At 43.7% G+C, this 18600-nt stretch overlaps 1 protein-coding gene across 1 annotated transcript in view; it reads left to right on the top strand.

The window, feature by feature from the left end:
• The first annotated feature begins 13489 nt into the window (after positions 1–13489).
• The window catches only part of GTF2F2 (general transcription factor IIF subunit 2), a 147235-nt gene continuing 142124 nt past the window's right edge, over positions 13490–18600 (top strand). The window contains exon 1 of the mRNA XM_038569584.1: positions 13490–13696. Within this exon, the coding sequence (XP_038425512.1) occupies positions 13631–13696 (66 nt within the window). The 5' untranslated portion in view covers positions 13490–13630. The remainder of the gene's footprint in view (positions 13697–18600) is intronic.

The following is an 18600-nucleotide window of genomic DNA, read 5'->3' as shown; positions in this document are numbered from 1 at the left end:
GAGGGGGGCTTTAGTCATTGAGGGAAGAGATTCTTGGAAGGAAGCCTCATACAGTTAACCAACATAGTGAATAAGCTGAGTCAAAAGATTTGCAGTAATTATTTCATTTAGAAGATGTCAGAAGGAGAGGGAAAAATCTATGGAAAACAAATTTGCATTAGAGTTAAATTAAAAAATGCCCAATTAGAACTCTTGTAATACTACAATGCATGACCCTTGGATCCCAATCATGACCCTTGGATCCCAATCTAGACTATAAAAATACTTATTTTTATTTTTTAAGATTTTTAAAAATGGGGACGCCTGGGTGGCTCAGTAGTTGAGTGCCTGCCTTCGGCCCAGGGCGTGATCCCGGCCAATTCTTCCTCTGGATTCTTAACAGCTATTGGATTCATGATTTACAAAGAGGATGTTTGACCCCAGTGAAAGCAATTAACATCCCTTTCACCACAAAAGCGTTCCTCACTCAAGGTTTCTAAAAGCTGGGAGGAATTGTAAAAGAATCAATATAACAAAATCACTTTTAAAGTGTGATTTATACAATAGTGTGATTTGCCTATTGCCTCTTTGGATTCAGGCTTTAGGTAAATTCTGATTATTGTTTTATTGTATATACAAAAGAGTAAACAATGATGAGTAACTGCTAAGGGTTTTCTCCCCAGCGATGGTTCAATTTGAGCCCTGAAGCCAGAAAAACAGATAACAATGGAGCGGAAATATTTCGAACTACTGTCTCCTCTCAGAAATCATTCCATCTTGATCAATCCTGTCCTCCCAAGTGTAGCTTGTTTACTAGTCCTGAGAAATTACAGAGATGTGTCCACATGGCCCTGCTAGTTACAGAACAAAGACTCATGACCCAGTCTCATTTATCCCCACACAGATCTAAACTTGTGTGCACACTGAACGGATTTACTTGGCACTTAATTCCCTTAGCAATCACAGAAGAAAGATGGCATCTTTTTCTCTGGATGCTTGATAGGCAAATGCTGGAGAAATCCATTATATCTAGGAATAAAAACAGGCAATCAGCCAGTTGCAAATTTGGGGGCTCTAATTTTAATGGCCCATGAAGGCTCTCTTAATTGGTGATCAAAGGATGTTGTGGGGGAAAACAAAAGAATAAAAGACTATGGCTTTGGGGTTGAGGGACAAAGAGGATGTGAGCCTGGAAATCAGAGAATTGCACACGGATTGCAAGCTGCTCTCCCTCCCTGAGGTACTCTTCCAGTGCTCAGAATATACTTTTTAATCCAAGTAGTCATTGCCCTATATTACCCAACCTTCACATGATGAAAACCTCACTCACTGGCCTTCACTCAGGTCTGTGCCAGAATCAAGTTTTTATCTTTCATCTCATGGGAATGTTGCTGGGAAATTTTTTCTGAAGAATAAATAGTAGAATTTGAATATACTGGTTTTGTAATCCCTAATGGAATGTTGAATCTACAAATAATCATTAATGGCTGCCAACAGCACAAAAAGAAAGAAAACTAGACGTGATATATCTCATGCTGAGAGTGCACAAGAGCCCATATGAGTCTTCATCTACCAAAATAGAACTTGCATCTGATTATGCTTTAAGATCTAACTAAAAAAAAAAAAAAAAAAAAAAAAATTCTAACTACTAATTTGTAGGAAATTCAAAGGAAGGAGAAACATCATAAATGACATCCTGAGGATACAATCAACAAAGTACAGAATGTAGAAAAGTGTACAGGAAACCTAACCCAGTTTTTTAAAGATATTTTCCTAGTTATCTCTACATCAATGTGGGGTTTGAACTCATGCCCTGAGATCAAAAGTCTTGTGTTCTTCAGACTGAGACAACCAGTTGCCCTAAATTTTTTTTTAAATAACAATGAGAAAGAGAGAGAAAAAGTGAAAGCTAAAAGATATCTCCATCAATCACAATGCATGACCCTTGGATCCCAATCTAGACTATAAAAATACTTATTTTTATTTTTTAAGATTTTTAAAAATGGGGACGCCTGGGTGGCTCAGTGGTTGAGTGCCTGCCTTCGGCCCAGGGCGTGATCCCGGAGATCTGGGATCGAGTCCCACGTTGGGCTCCCTGCATGGAGCCTGCTTCCCCCTCTGCCTGTGTCTCTGCCTCTCTCTCTCTCTCTCTCTCATGATTAAATATATGAAAATCTAAAAAAAATTTAATTAAAAAAAAGATTTTTAAAAATGTGGTAAAATACGTATAACACAAAATTTACCACCTTAACCATTCTCAAGTATACAATTCAGTGACATTAAGTACATTCACATTATTGTGCAGCCATCATCAACCAGCTCCAGGTGAATTCTTTCAACTTGCACAACAGATACTCTGTACTGATTAAATAGTAGTAACTCCTCATTCTCTCCTCCTTTTACTCCTAGCAACTACCATTTTACCTTTTTTTCTACCACATTTTTATGAAGTTGACTATACCAGGTACCTCGTATAAGAGGAATTGCACGTATTTGTCCTTTTGTGACTGGCTTATCTTAGCATAATGTCCTCAAGATTCATCCATGTTGTAACATGTGGAAGGATTTCTTTTTAAGATATTATTCATGGGAGACACAGAGAGAGTTGTGCCCCAACTTCCTTCCTTTTTTAAGGCTGGATATATGTGTGTATATATATGTATTTTAAGGTGTGTATATGTGTGCGTGCTCACGTGTGTGTGCGTATTTTTGTTTGTTTATCCTTTCTTGCTCCCATGGACACTTGTGTTGCTTCTACCTTTTGGCTATTGTGAATTTAAGAAAAAAATATTTTTAAGCTCTGGTCAAAATGATATATAAGCTTTTTCCCCTTACCTTTTCCTGTTGGTTGGAACACGCAGACATTGTAGTCCACCATGTAGGAAAGGGCAACCCCCCAGAGATGGTGAAATAGTAAGATGCAAGAACCTTTGACCCTTAACAACTTCATGAACAGAATCAATTCAGCTGGTTACCTGGGAGGGAAGTAAAATTTACATGGACAAAGCTGTGGCAAAAGCTCTCCTTATAGAAAGGAGTCTTAAACTGAACTTGTTTCAACTTTATCCATTGATGGTGGAGGCATGTGCTTGCTTTGCTTAAGATTTTCCCCTAATCCTGCCTGTGAACTCTATCCTGTCCATAACGTTTATGTATTGGGATTAGGAAATCTGATGCATCAATATGGAAACTCCTAGATTTTGCTTTTAACAGGAATCTGGACCTAATTTCTCATTGATATTCAGCACATGTGGCTCCTCTGGTTTTGAAATCTGAACACTAGTGAGGATCCATCTGTTTAATATGGTATTTTGGGACTTCCGTTATTTGCGATTTTTATCTGGATACTTTGACCAAGTGTTTCAGTATGATTTCTTAACTATAACTTAATTTAATATAGAAAGTATGATAGGATCCCTGGGTGGCGCAGCGGTTTGGCGCCTGCCTTTGGCCCAGGGTGTGATCCTGGAGACCCGGGATCGAATCCCACATCGGGCTCCCAGTGCATGGAGCCTGCTTCTCCCTCTGCCTATGTCTCTGCCTCTCTCTCTCTCTCTCTGTGACTATCATAAATAAATAAAAAAATTTTTAAAAAAATATGATAGAAAAGCTTTGGTAAATATTTATGAAAACAAATTGGATTTCATTACAGGAATGAAAAATTAAATTTTCTCATGTTTTATTTAACACTTTATTCCTAGAGTAATCCCTAATGGACAATTAAATTGACTTACTGAGAATGAGGGCTTCTTGCAGGCCACAGCAGCCATACGTTAGATCATACATGAGGAACTTCACAGAAGTGATTCAGCTGAATTACGTCATCTGTCAAGCAAAATACATCCAGAGTCTTGTCTGAACCCCCAGAAGGAACAAGACTCTGTGTGTGCTTGCATGTGTGTTTAGTTTTCTGGTACTGAGCTTGTCAGATGGTTCTATTCTGCTACACAGCAAGGAATCACAAAGCCCTGTCAGTTCTACCTCTTGAATCTATCACTATGTGTCCAATTCATCAACACCTGTTCATCTCCACTGCCACCTTCCTAATCCAAACTGCTGCCCTCTTCCACTTGGATTAGTGCAATAATATCTAAACAAGTATCTTGGTTTTCATTCTTTTTAAACATGTAAATCTGGGACACCTGGGTGGTGGCTCAGTGGTTGAGCATTTGCTTTGGGTTCAGGTCATGATCCCAGGGTTCTGGGATGGAGTCCTGCATCAGGCTCCACTCAGGGAGTCTGCTTCTCCCTCTGCCTATATCTCTGCCTCCCCCTCTTGCCTCTCTCATGAATAAATAAATAAAATCTTTAAAAAATAAAATACAATAAACATGTAAATCTAAGGAGTGCCTAACTGGCTCAGTTGGAAGAGCATGCAACTCTTGATCTTGAGGTCGTGCATTTGAGCCCCATGATGGGTATAGAGATTATTTTTAAAAATAAATAAACTTTAGGGCAGCCGGGTGGCTCAGCGGTTTAGTGTTGCCTTCAGCCCAGGGCGTGATCCTGGAGACCTGGGATCAAGTCCAGCGTTGGGCTCCCTGCATGGAGCCTGCTTCTCCCTCTGCCTGTGTCTCTGCCTCTCTCTCTCTCTCTCTCATGAATAAATAAAATCTTAAAAATAAATAAACTTTAAAATTTTTTAATTTTATTATTTTGTATTTATTTTTTAAAAGATTTTACTTATTTGAGAGAGAGTAAGAGTGAGAGAGATCACAGAGGAAGAGGAAGAGGGAGAAGCAGACTTGCTGCTGAGCAGGGAGCCTGACTCGGGGCTTGATTCCAGGACCCTGAGATCATGACCTTAACCAAAGGTATATGCTCAACAGACTGAGCCACCCAGGTGCCCCCTGTATTCAAGTTTTATAATTTTCTGCAAGTTTGGAGCTCCTGGGTGGCTCACTTGGCTAAGCTTCCAGTTCAAGGTTTGGGTTCAGGTCATGATCTCAACGTCATGAGATCAAGCCCCGTGTTGGGCTCCATGCTCAGCCCAGAGTCTGCTCAAGATTCTCTCTCTCTTTCCTTCTGCCCGCCCTCCCCCCGCTCTCTCTTTTTTTCTCTCAAATAAATACACAAAAGCCTTTAAAATAAAACTTTTCTGCAAGTTTATATTTGACCTGAACAAGGCCTTGAGAGTCTTACATTGTCTGATCCCTTCATTCCCTCTCTAACTGCCTCCACACTCAATCATTGAGCCTGCCCACGGGCATCCTCCGTGTTCCACAGACACAAACACACAGGTCCTCTCCCTTTAGGGTTTGCAGACACTACTTCCTTTTTCCAGAGCACTAAACATTTGAATACCTTTAACACCAAGCTAATAAAAACCCCAAGCTCATCACTTCTGAACTATGTTACTATTGTCTGTGCTCTTAAACTCATGTCGAGTGTATTCATATGGTGAATATTGTACATTGGCATGGTACTGTGCATTTCATCCAACTCTACACTATAAATCAGACAAACACAACAAACCAGGGCTTTTTCTGGGGGTTAGGAGAAGCCAGTTGTGAAACATTTACTAGCCCACCACTGTTATAATAAATCCTTTCTGTGCTTCCTTTCCATTATTTGACCTAAGATAATTAAGGCAGTTACCAAAGAGTTTTCAAATTATAGTGTTATATCCTTTTGATTTGTTTTCTCATTTATTCACGTAAGAATTCTATGAGGTAGGTATAATCACCCCATTTTATAAGCTAGGAAATAGGCATGGAGAGAATAAAATAAGTAGGCAAGTATGCAGCAGAGCTATGACTTGAAAATATGCTTGACTCCAAAGCTCATGTTCAACAATATAGAAGCTGTTTTAGGGGTTATTTCTTTTTGATCATGCATAACTGGGAAACAAGTTATCTCCCGGGAAGGATGGGTATTCTGGGGAAAAGAGAACTGAGGAGGTGAAGGGACGCGCAGAGAGAATTTAGAGACAGGGTTTTAGGGGCCTGGGCTGGCTCAGTCAGTTAAGCATATGACTCTTGATCTCTGGGTGGTGACTTCAAGCCACATTGGACGTGGAGCCTACTTTAAAGAAAATAAGAACAACTAGAGATGGGGTTTTACAGATTGGTATGACACTGAAGCAAAATTATCTACCCATGACATCACTAGTGTAAGGGATATCTAATTAATTACCACATTTCAGGACTCATTTGTAAATTTTGAATGAATTTTTTTTTTTTTTTTTGGTGATTGGAATTACATATTCCCCCCATTTTTATTTAAATTCCAGCTAGTTAACATACAGTGAGATATTAGTTTCAGATGTAGAATTCAGTGATTCATCACTTACATACAATACGCAGTGCTCATCATATCAAGTGCACGCATTAATACTCATCACTTCTTTAACCCATCCTCCCACCCACCGCCCCTCCAGCAACCCTCAGTCTGTTCTTTGTAGTTAAGAGTCTGTTTCTTGGTTTGCCTCTCTCTTTTTTTCCCCTTGTATGTTCATTGTTTTGTTTCTTAAATTCCACATACGAGTGAAATCATATGGTATCTGTATTTCTCGGGCTGATTTCCCTTAGCATAATACCCTCTAGCTCCATCCATGTCATTTCATTGCAAATGGAAAGATTTCATTCTTTTTTATGGCTAGGTAATATTCCAGTATATTTATATACCACAACTTTTTTTTAAAGATTTATTTATTTATTTGAGAGAGAGAGAACATGAGCAGGAGGGACAGAGGGAGAGGGAGAGAGAATCTTGAGCAGATGCCATTCTCCGCACAAAGCCCTACATGGGGCTCCATCCCAGGAACCTGAGATCATGACCTGAGCTGAAATCAAGAGTCAGACACTCAACCAACAGTGCCACCCAGGCTCCTCAAATATATCACATCTTCTTTGTCCATTCATCAGTTGATAGGCATTTGGGTTCTTTCCATAATTTGGCTATTGTTGATAATGCTGCTATAAATATTGGGGTGCATGAAAATCTTTGTGTTAATAGCCAATTCAGGGCCACCTGGCTGACCCAGTCAGTAGAGCATGCAGCTCTTGATCTCGGGGTTGTGAGTTTGAGCTTCATGTTGGGTATAGAGATTACTTAAAGAAAATATAATCTTAAAAAAAAATAACCAATACATAGTAAGTCTAGTATATTAAGAAGAGTTCTGTGGTGGTGTTCTTTGACTTGTTAGAATGTTTTTGAGTATGAACAAATAGAATCTCTGGCATGGAAAACCACTGGGCCAATGGGTATGGCCAAGGACAATATCTGAGAGTGAACTTATAAACAGAAAGAGTTAGGGCCCCCAGAAAAAATAAAGACTTGAGATATAGGTTTCATGATACTAGAGAAGTCATTTCAGGTCCCCAGCTAGTTTCTCCTGGCTCTCCTTACTCTAGCACACTTATTGCAGAACTTCTTAGGTGGTGTCAGGTTTACAAAGAAATGCAAAAACCTCAGTAGTTAAGGATTTTAAAGGAACAAAAGTAATGTAAATATGAACAGTCTCTACCAGGTCAGGAAATAGCAGCCTAACCCTATCAGAGACAATAAATCAATGGTAAAACTCCCAGTGCTTTTCAACAGTAAGCAAGACCCTGCATTCCTTACCTGAGAAAATGAGTCAAGACGCCATCCAGTATATACCACTGTCAGAACATGTCAGGAATTTTTTGGTCAGCACCAGTGAGGTAATCTGTCACATGAGCTCTCTCTGTCCACCAAAGAAGGATTAGGGGACCCACCTAATATTAGACCTCCTGCTCTTCCGCCTAAGAGAAACAACTCACCTGTTACAATTCTTTTTTTCTTTTGCTAATAACTTCCTTGCTCTACCGTCCTTCCTATAAAAATCCTTCCATTTTGTGCTACTCCTGGGAGCTCCTCTCTACTTGCTAGATGGGATGCTGTTGAATTCATGAATTGCTTAATAAAACCAGGCTTTACTTAGTTGAATTTTTGTTTTTTTAACTGTGTGCACGCACGCACACACGCACACATGCACACACACACATATATACACATACACACTTATTTGTTTCCCTGGAAAACCTCCAAACTTAAACAGATGTTGGTAATCAGAATGGGTCTAGAGGAACTGTATGTTAAGAATGAATTTTATGAATTGGTTCCGGGTTTCTGCAATTATCTCTCTAATCTGATTAGATTTAAAGACACTAATGACTCTATTTACAGTAGTAAACAAAGTACTGATAGTCCATTGTGTGACCTTTAGAGATACACAGAACACCTGCATTGGCCATGCCTAATTGAGCACTTACAAGAAGCAAAGACCTGGGTAACTGTGTATGTGATACTCTCAAACATTCTTGGAAAACTAACAAATACAATGAGATTGGCTGGTTGCTCCTAATGTTGCTGGACAAAGTGGTGAAAGAGAAAGACAAGCTCAGGAATTCGAATTTCCAGCTCAAGTGCTGTATACAGGACCAGAAAGCTAAAAAGATAAAAGAGAAGATAAAGATCAAAATCTTTATCTCCTGTAGCTGCAGGGCTGAGATGGCAAAAATCAAACACAGATGCTCTTTTTGGGACTTGTGGAATTATAATATAGGTTGAACTCTCAGCTGTTCAACTCAAAGGAGTGTGTTTATTTATTTTTTTTAAAAATTTATTAATTTATTCATGAGAGACACACACACACCACACACAAACACACACATACACACACACAGAGGCAGAGACACAGGCTCCATGCAGGGAGCCCGACATGGGACTTGATCCCAGGTCTCCAGGATCAGGCCCTGGGCTGAAGGAGGCGCTAAACTGCTGAGCCACCTGGACTGCCCAAAGGAGCATATTTAAGTGAGGGAATTGATTGAGAAAGGACTGGATCCTCTGTGTTTGGAATGGGGATATGTGGGAAGATCCTGATGAAGCTGGGAACATTGAAGCCCTAAATTCAGGTGAGTCTTCTTTGCCAGTGGAAGCAGCCTTTGCACCCCCACATGGAAGCAGCTTCCCCACCTCCAGTGGTTGTGTCCCCGACATCCCCTAACCTCCTCTGAGAAGATTAAGGAAGACATTGTAATAACTTCCCATCCAAGACAGTTGTCTTGCTCAACAATGCTAATTCTCTTGGGACACCTGAGTGGCTCAGTGGCTAAGCATCTGTCTTTGGCTTGGGTCATGTCCCGGGGTCCCGGGATCAAGTCCCGCATTGGGTTCCCCATGGGGAGCCTGCTTCTCCCTCTGCCTCTCTCTGTGTGTCTCTCATGAATAAATACATAAAATTTTAAAAACAAAACAAAACAATGCTAATTCTCCTCAGGACTCACCACTTACCAACTCTCTTGGCTCCTAGACCTGTAACTAAACTCAAGTTTCAACAGGTCCCAAGGGTGAGGTACCAAGTGTGACCCAGGAGAGGTACACTATACTTCAAAAGAACTGAAGTTTTCTAATTTATACAAGTAGAAATCCAGGGAACACATGTGTTTGAGAATGGATATTAGCCATGTGGGATCATGGTGGAAGGAACACAAAATTGGATCAGACCAAAATTATTACTCTCTGGCATATAATGGGCCCTCAGGAAGGTGAAAAATCTAGCTGTGATATCTAACACTGTTGATCTCCAGAGTAAATCTATGACTCTGGTTCACAGTGTTAGAGGCAGTTAGGTTCTAACAGGATGGCTGTGTTTCAGGATTTCTTTTCCTCTGGTGTCCATGGTTCTTGGTTACACCACTTTCAAGAATGAAGAGGTAGACCAGGCAAAGAGTGGTGGGCAGCAAGGCAAAGGTGGTAGTACAAATCTCCTGGAGAGTGAGAGAGGACCCGAGAGGGTTGCCGTTTTGGCATTTAAGTCTAGGGGATTTTTTTAAAAAAGATTTTATTTATTTATTTGGAAGAGAGAGCACAAGCAGAGGGGAGGGCCAGAGGGAAAGGGAGAAGAAGATGCCCCGTTGAGCAGGGCACCCCATGTGGGGCTCAACCCCAGGACCCAGGGATCATGACCTGAGCTGAAGGCAGCAGACCAACCAACCAAGCCACCCAGGCGCCCCTAAATTTAGGGGGTTTTATGAGATTGTTAGTGGGCTGCTTTAATCTGATTAACCCTCCATGCACCTGTCACCCAATCAGGTTTTGGTCCTTGTCCAACCTATCAGGTTGTTTGGGAGGGAAAGGGTGCAGGTCTTCTTTCAGGGTGGTATAGAGTAACATGATGGGCTCTTTTTCCTTTTAAGTGTAGCTTCCTCTTAGGATGGGACCCCTTGCCCCTGCCGCCTTTCTTCCGACCATCCTCCATTAACAGGAGACCAGCAAAGGGAGAGTCAGGGTCAGCTATCAGGAAAATCAGATACCTGTCATGCCAGCACTCTAAAACAAAGCCACAAGAAGCTGGATCAAACCAGACAGGTTCAAGAGTAAGAAGGCCAAGACCCTGATCAAGTAAGGGAGAAAAGAAAATTTCTCTCAAAGAAATCTAGTCCTTAAACAATACATATTCCATCCCCTTGTCAACAATTGTCAATAAAAGATAGAGACCCAAACCCCAGGATGCACAGCTCTCCTGTGAGCTTGCCTGTTCTCACATCTTGTGATGTGTTCTCTCACTTTAATAAACTCTTCACCTGTACCACTCAACCACTGTGTCTGGTCCATCCTTGATTTCTTTCTTTCCTTCTTTCTTTTTTTTTTTTTTTAAGATTTTATTTATTTATTCATGAGAGAGAGAGAGAGAGAGAGAGAGAGAGGCAGAGACACAGGCAGAGGGAGAAGCAGGCTCCATGCAGGGAGCCTGATGTGGGGCTTGATTCTGGGTCTCCAGAATCATGCCCTGGGCAGAAGGCAGATGCTCAACCGCTGAGCCACCCAGGCGTCCCCCTTGATTTCTTTCTTGTGGGGACACTGAATGCCTCCAACATCCCAGGGACAGGCTGGGGAAATGCCTCAGAGTCTGGGGGGCTCCCCAATGCAGCTGGCAATAACAGAGCTGTCTTGTTTCTCTCACAGCTCTTAAGCATTCCTCCTCAAGCTGGGAGCGTTTGAAAAGGACAGATAAAAGTTTGTTCTTTGTTCCACACTATATGAGGATGGGGTGCTAAATAGTTTTTTTTTTTCTTCTTCCATATGTATGTATGTGTGTATGTAATGAGTGAACCTTTTTGCCCAACATGGGGCTTGAACTCAGGATTTGGATATTAAGAGTCGCATGCTCTCCTGATTGAGCCAGCCGGGCACCCCACCCTGTGTAATCTCTTTAAAATCTTGCACTTTTTTCTTCTCTAGCCATTTCTTCTTTACACATTTGTTTTGCCTCATTCCCCATGTACACACACACACACACACACTCATTTTGAGTCTTCTCATGACCCATAGATTAAGATCTTAATCCTTTAGAGTCCATTACTAGGGTACTCTAGGCTGCATTAATTCCCTTTTCGCATGGTGTCATGTTTCATGTTTTTCTGCTGTATCAAAGCTCAAAGCAGCTGTCTTCACCCTTTAAATGTCTTTTTTTTTTAAGATATTATTTATTTATTCATAAGAGACACACAGAGAGGCAGAAGCAGAGGGAAAAGCAGGCTCCCTGTGGGGGAGCCCAATGTGGGACTCCCAGGATCTGGGATCACACTCCAAGCCGAAGGCAGAGGCTCAACCACTGAGCCATCCAGGTGTCCCCACCCTTTTTAATGGGCCCTTTCCTAAGCCATGACACAAGAATGTAACCTTCCTTTTCAACCCATGCCTGGTTTCCCATCTTTCCTATTAGTTTCCTCGGCTGATCACAGAAACCTGACAACTTTTCCTGGCCCTATGAGGCCCAGACTTGGAAATTCCTCAATTATCTGCGTGGCTCTGATATTTGATTCAATACATCACTTGCTATTCTTACAATATTTTACTATTTGTTTCTCTTTCAGCAAATGTTCATTCAGCTAAAGCCTATTGAAATCTGACAATGTGTCTATCATATACCTTGCTTGCTGTTGTGGATACAAAAATGAATAAAACACTATTTCCACCTAGGAGGAGCTCATAGTCTAGAAAGCAAAGGCAGCGTGTCAACATGCACATAGTGGCGCAGGGTAATAAGTATCCCATTGTGATGTGAAGGAAAACCAACCTCCTCTGGGGAACTTAATGAAAGGTTTCATGGGAAGTGACATTTCCCTAAGTCTGGAAACCCAAGAAGGAGTTTGCCAATCAGAGGACAGGGGTGAGAAGGAGGGTCAAGGAAGAATAGGGCATCTCTCCATGAGTAAAGGGCATCCAGTGGGCAGAGGCTCTGAAACAACTGAGGAAGATCCTGATGTCTCTGGGGAGGTCCCAAGGCAGGTGTGGTGCATGAGCCACTGGGTCGCAGGGAGCCAACCGAGAGGGCCTTGGTAGAGAGCAATGAATTTTATGCTAGAGGCAAGGAGACCGAGAGGAAACTGCAAGCTGGGGATTTGAACTCAGGACTTGGATATCAAGAGTCGCAGGTCTACTGCCGTTGATCTAATTAGATGGGCCTCGAGTTTTGGAGTCTGAAAGGGGTGCGCTCTGTTTAATTGGAAGTGCTCAGGATAGTCTCTCACCCGAGACACTCCTTTTTTCTTTTTCCTCCCCGAGGGTCTACGAACTGCATGCTTGAGACCTTCCCAGGGCCACCGATTGCACCCCAGTGCCCACGTGCGCTAATTCACTTCCTCCCTCCCTATCCTCAGAAAGGTTGCGTCTCTCTCCTTGGCCAGGGTTGGACACATCCGGACAGCTTTCCTCTCTTTGAACCCCATTTTTGTTTTGTCGCTTTGTCTTTCTTCGCATACGCTGACCTGGTCTTTAAAAGCATGTGTAGGGCAGCCTTGGGGGGGGGTGGTGCAGGGCAGGGGGCTGCCTTGGAGACCCAGGATCGAGTCCCACGTGGGGCTCCCTGCATGGAGCCTGCTTCTCCCTCTGCCTCTCTCTCTCTCTCTCTCTCTCTCTGTGTCTCTCATGAATAAGTAAATAAAATCTAAAAAAAAAAAAAAAAAAAAAAACCAATTGTGCAGGGTAGCCCCGGTGGCTCAGTGGTTTAGCTCCTGCCTGCAGCCCAGGGCGTGATCCCTGGAGACCCAGAATCAAGCCCCACATCAGGCTCCCTGCATTGGAGCCTGCTTCTCCCTCTGCCTGTGTCTCTGCCCTCTCTCTTTCTGTGTCTCTCATGAATAAAGAAATATAATCTTAAAAAAAAAAAAAAAAAAGCATTGTGCAGGGCAGCCCTGGGGGCTCAGCGGTTCAGCTCCTGCCTGCAGTCCAGGGCGTGACCCTGGAGACCCAGGATCCAGTCTTGCATCGGGCTCCCTGCATGGAGCCTGCTTCTCCCTCTGCCTGTGTCTCTGCCTCTCTCTCTCTCTCTTTGTGTATCTCTCATGAATTAAAAAAAAAAAAAAAGCATTGTGCACATCTCTGTTTCATCCCACCGTGGGTCTTAGCAGCTCAGACGCGGGCCCGTAGCCACGCCCACTCGGAGGGGCCCGTGCGGCCCGCGCGAGGAGGTTTGTCCCGACCGGCGCCCCGTTCCGCCAGGCGCGGCGCAGGCGCACTTCCGGCCTCGCGGCGGCGCGTCTCTCTTTCCGGGGATTCCCTTCGGCCGGGCGGGCGGGCGTCTCCGGCCGCGGCACCTCCAGCTCGGCGCTCCCTTGCGCGGTCCAGCCCCCGGGGCCGCTGCTCCGGCCGCTCGGCCTCCCCCGGCAGTAGTCGACCCATGGCCGAGCGAGGGGAGCTCGATCTGACCGGCGCGAAGCAGAACACCGGAGTGTGGCTGGTGAAGGTAAGTTCGCGCGGCCCGGCTGGCGCGGCTCCTCGTGTGAGGAGTTGGAGAGACTGCAGAGCGGCGCTGTCCGGGAGCCGCGGGAAGTTCCCTGCGGCCGTGTCGCCGCAGCTACAGAGGCAGGAGGCGTCGTGCGAACTAGCTGGCAGACGAGGAACTTGGTTGGGGCGGCGGGGGGGGGGGGGGGGGGGGGGGGAAGGCCAGACCCGCCGGGACGGGATCCCCTGGGGCCCTGCGTCCCCGGCCGCGGGGGTGGGTGGGTCTTCCTCACCTGAGGCTCAGCACCTTCTGCAGCCGCGAGTCCGTAGGGAGAAGCGGGACCCCTGCCACCCTGTACGACTCTCCCTCGGCCTGGAAGACAGAACCAGTCCCTGTGCGCCCGCCGACCTGTCCTTTCAGGGTGGGGGCCCTTATTAGGGGGGGTCTCAGGAGAGCTGAGGGCTCTGAGCTCACGGAGAGGCTATCGAGCTGGAGCGCCTTTACACTGTGGGGTTTTTTTTTTTTAAGGTAAAGACAGCACATTATTCATTCATTCATTCATTCATTCATTCACTCGAGACACAGGCAGAAGGACAAGCAGGCTCCACGCAGGGAGCCCGACGTGGGACTCGATCCGGGGACCCCTGGGTCATGCCCTGGGCTGAAGGCAGGTGCCAAACCACTGAGCCACCCAAGGGCCGCCCCAGGACAGCAGTCTTGGTTATAGTCCTGAGTGAGCGCTGTTATTTGTGCTTTACTTGTTTTTTTTTTTTTTTTAAGATTTTATTTATTTATTCATGAGAATACACAGAGAGGAGAGAGACAGAGGCACAGACACAGGCAGAGGGAGAAGCAGGCTCCATGCAGGGAGCCCGAAGTGGGACTCGATCCCAGGACTCCAGTGTCATGCCCTGGGCTGAAGGGAGACACTCAGCCACTGAGCCACCCAGGCGTCCTGGTAGATGTCACAGTTTTTACCCTGTCAGGGAGCGAAACCACTGAGCCACTCAGGGATTCCCCCCCCCCCCCCCACCTTTTTTTTTTCTTTAAACTTTTATCACATGGCTAAGTTCTCAACAATTAAATCTGAGGGGCAGGGGTGCTTCCCATCCACCTCTCTAAAAAAAGCTCCCTTAGGATCAGTTGCTAGCATGTCAAACCTGTATTATACTTTTCAAAGCACTTGTGGGATCTCCAGGTGGCTCAGCGGTTTGGCGTCTCCCTTCAGCCCAGGGCTTGATCCTGGAGACCTGGGATCGAGTCCCGTGTTGGGTTCCCTGCGTGGAGCCTGCTTCTCCCACTACGTGAGTCTCTGCCTCTCTCTCTCTCTCTCTGTGTGTGTCTGTCATGAATAAATAAATAAAAATCTTAAAAGTGTTATTATATTTTTCAAAGCACTTGTTAGAGTCTAAGGATTGTGTGTTCATGTGTTTGATGCTGGTTACTTCCATCTTTCTAGTGTGGGTGCACTCACATTCTATGAAAATGGGATCCTTGCTTGTCCCAGCCAGAATTGCAATTGACTCCGGGTTATTGCTCAACAGCTATGGAATGAATGAGTGAGTGAATGAATGAGTGGTCTCTTATTTATTGTTCTTCAACTCCAGCTTTAGTCTCTGGCGCTCCTTTGACTTCTCAGAGCTTTATCAGTATGACCTAAAGGGCTGGAGTAAGTTTCTCCTAGTGCCTTTCTCTTGCATGCCAAATGGAGGAGAATCATTGAGGAGATCTCCCTTGCAGGTTGAAAGAGCTTGAAAAAACGGTGGAACTTGAGACAGTGCGTTAGTTCTTGAAGCACAATAAATGCTCAGAAAATCTTGTTTGCGTTACACAATTTGGATGGGTGGACAGAAAGGTATTAGCATAGTGTATTATGGAGAGTAGAACAGAAAGCCAGGACTGAAAATGCATATTAACATGTGTCCTTGGGAAAAAAAGGAGATTATTATGCTTAGAGCAGAGGATTTGTGTAAAAAAAGTTTGGGACTGTATACTCCTATTATCCTATTGTGAAATTGGGATGTCTTTAGTCTGCAAGAAGTGAGGAGCCTTTTGGAAGGTTTTGAGAAAGGCAAGGATGCAAATAGTTCAAGGGAGGGAAAAAAAGCTTGAGAGGAAGCTAACCAGAGTCAAAATTAGAAAATTATCACAGCATCATAGGTATGTGATAATGAAGTCTGGGGAGTTAGGGAAACATTTTCAGTAAAAGTTGTTGGGATTTGGTTACGGACCAAATAAATGAGAATGTGAAAGAATAGAATGAATCTAAAATGAGATGAAGATAAAATATTTTAGTGTTCTCTCATGTATGGGTATTTGAATACATTTTATCTCTTTAAATTTTTTAAAAACATATTTTATTTATTTGACAGAGCACATGTGCACAAGCAGGGGGAGGGAGAGGGCTCCCCTGCTTAGCGGGGAGCCTGACCTGATCTGAAGGCAGACACTGACTCAACTACCCAGGCGCGTCTCCATTTAATCTCTTTAAAAAGAACTCAAGCCAATGATTTGTTCTTGTCTGTAAAGGTAGTTGTTAGACTATTTTCTGTTTACAGTATCACTGTTTCTTCTTATCAGCTTGGTATATAGTATATCTTTTTCTAATCTTATGTATTAAAAAAATAACAGGCTGGCAGATAGATCTTCCCAGGGTGTGAAAGGACTTTCTTGCTAGTTCGTGTCCTTCGACAAATTTATCTCTGACAGATGACAAGAGTTGCTAGCGAACACTTTCTGCTCTAAAGTCCACTCGTGTTCTTTATTTAAACTTTTGTTTCTGCTCCATTGAAGAAGACCCAGTAGACAGTGAAGTTTGATTCGCATAGCTGTCAGATAACTTGAACTTGTTTCATTTGCACCGGGCTTAGTATCCAGTGTGATTTTCAGGCTCATGCTTGACCATTCTTGGATTTTCATCTCTGGATTATAGGAATAAATTCTAGGACTGCATCACATTATAATGGTCAATTTCATCTTTTGGCTTTCTTTGCGTAATACTAAAATATACTGCTTAGAAAGTGTGTCTTTGTTCTTATCCATTCAGAATTTGTGACTAGAATTACATACTGACTTCAGCTCTCTTCTCTAGATGTTCACAGGAGTTCTGTTCTTTGAGGATCATTTGCTGCAAAACCTGTAAATTTCTTTCTAGAGTGTTTCCAAGTTTATGGGCCATCTTGTATATGTTTTATTAATTCCACCACTAGAAAGGTATAAAACAAGAGAAATACAGGAAGGTATAATATACATATAAGATCTCAGAGTTTTGAGCAGGAAAATAGTTGTTTTTCTGGCTGGAGCAGGGAAGACTTCATGGAGAAGGTGACATTTAAGAAGAGCCTATGGAGTTGACTAGTTAGGAGAAAACTTCCCAGCAGGACTGAGAAGAACTAGAGTGTGTTCAGGAAAAAGTAAATATAGTAGAAGATTGTGTCCCAGAATATCCAGTACCAGTACTGTTCTGGCTTTATGAAATACCATTTCTGGGGTTTTGAATACCACAAATCTACAAGAGATTGATGATTCAAACAAGTTTTTTGTTTTGTTTTGTTTTGTTTTTTAAGGATTCTATTTATTCATGAGAGACACAGAGAGGCAGAGACACAGGCAGAGGGAGAAGCAGGCTCCACGCAGGGAGCCTGACATGGGACTCGATCTTGGGTCTTCAGGATCACGCCCTGGGCTGAAGGCGGTGCTAACCCCCTGAGCCACCACGGCTGCCCTCAAACAAGTTTTGATCGGTAATAGATATGATTGGATTTTTATTTTTTTTAATTTTTTTTAAATTTGTTTATGATAGTCACACAGAGAGAGAGCGAGAGAGAGAGAGAGAGGCAGAGACATAGGCAGAGGGAGAAGCAGGCTCCATGCACCGGGAACCCGATGTGGGATTCGATCCTGGGTCTCCAGGATCGCACCCTGGGCCAAAGGTAGGCGCCAAACCACTGCGCCACCCAAGGATCCTGATATGATTGGATTTAATGTTACATAGATGTCACAGTTTTTTTTTTTAATTTAATTTATTTATTCATGAGAGACACAAAGAGAGGCAGAGACATAGGCAGAGGGGGAAGCAGGCTCCCTGAGAGGAGCCTGATGTGAGACTCGATCCTGTGACTCTGGGATCACGACCTGAGCTGAAGGCAGACACTCAGCCGCTGAGCCACCCAAGCATCCTGATAGATGTCACAGGTCAGGAGGGACAGGAGAAAAACGAACTTAGCTTTCATATGTACCAAGTATTATTTTTTTTAATGTACCAAGTATTTTATACAAAGCAAGCCTATGAATTAGATACTAAGTATCTGTGTTTTTCAGATGATGAAATGGAGGCTTAGGTTATCTTACCAAGTATGGAACAATGTTTCAAATTTGGGTCTATTTGGCTACACAGCTCACCTCAAGAATAGGAAGTAGGAAAGAGTTTAGGGCTCTTTCATGGGTTTTCTCCCTGGGGAATAGAGGTGAGGTGAGGACTCCTTTTCTTCCTTTCCTTCCTTTCTTTTGGAGATAGCACAAGTGGGAGGGAGGGGCAAAAGGAGAGGGAGAAACAGATTCCCCACTGAGCAAGGAGCCTGATGGGGGGCTCAGCTCCAGGACCCCGAGATTATGACCTGAGCTGAAGGCAAACAACCCAAGGGCTCCTGGGGACTTCATTTCTCTGACCTTGGGTCTTGTAAGTTCCACATGGTGATATTTAAGAAAACGTGGGAGTAAAAGCTGCATGTCACAGATTGGGCTTCCTCAGAAGCTAATTCTGAGATGATTAGGTTTACCAGGGAGCTCTTGGGATCATCACCTGTGGAAGGAAGAAGACAAACAGAATTGGTTAGAGGGTATGATGCAGTGTCAAGGAAAGCTGAGGATGATTCCACAGGGAGTCCTCCAGGTGTCTTGATTTGGGGTGAGGTATACCCTGTGTT

Source organism: Canis lupus, chromosome 22 (assembly GCF_011100685.1).
Source record: "Canis lupus familiaris isolate Mischka breed German Shepherd chromosome 22, alternate assembly UU_Cfam_GSD_1.0, whole genome shotgun sequence".
NCBI lineage: Eukaryota > Metazoa > Chordata > Mammalia > Carnivora > Canidae > Canis > Canis lupus.
Note: the sequence above shows the minus strand (reverse complement) of the source record. Positions and strands in the feature narration are given on the sequence as shown.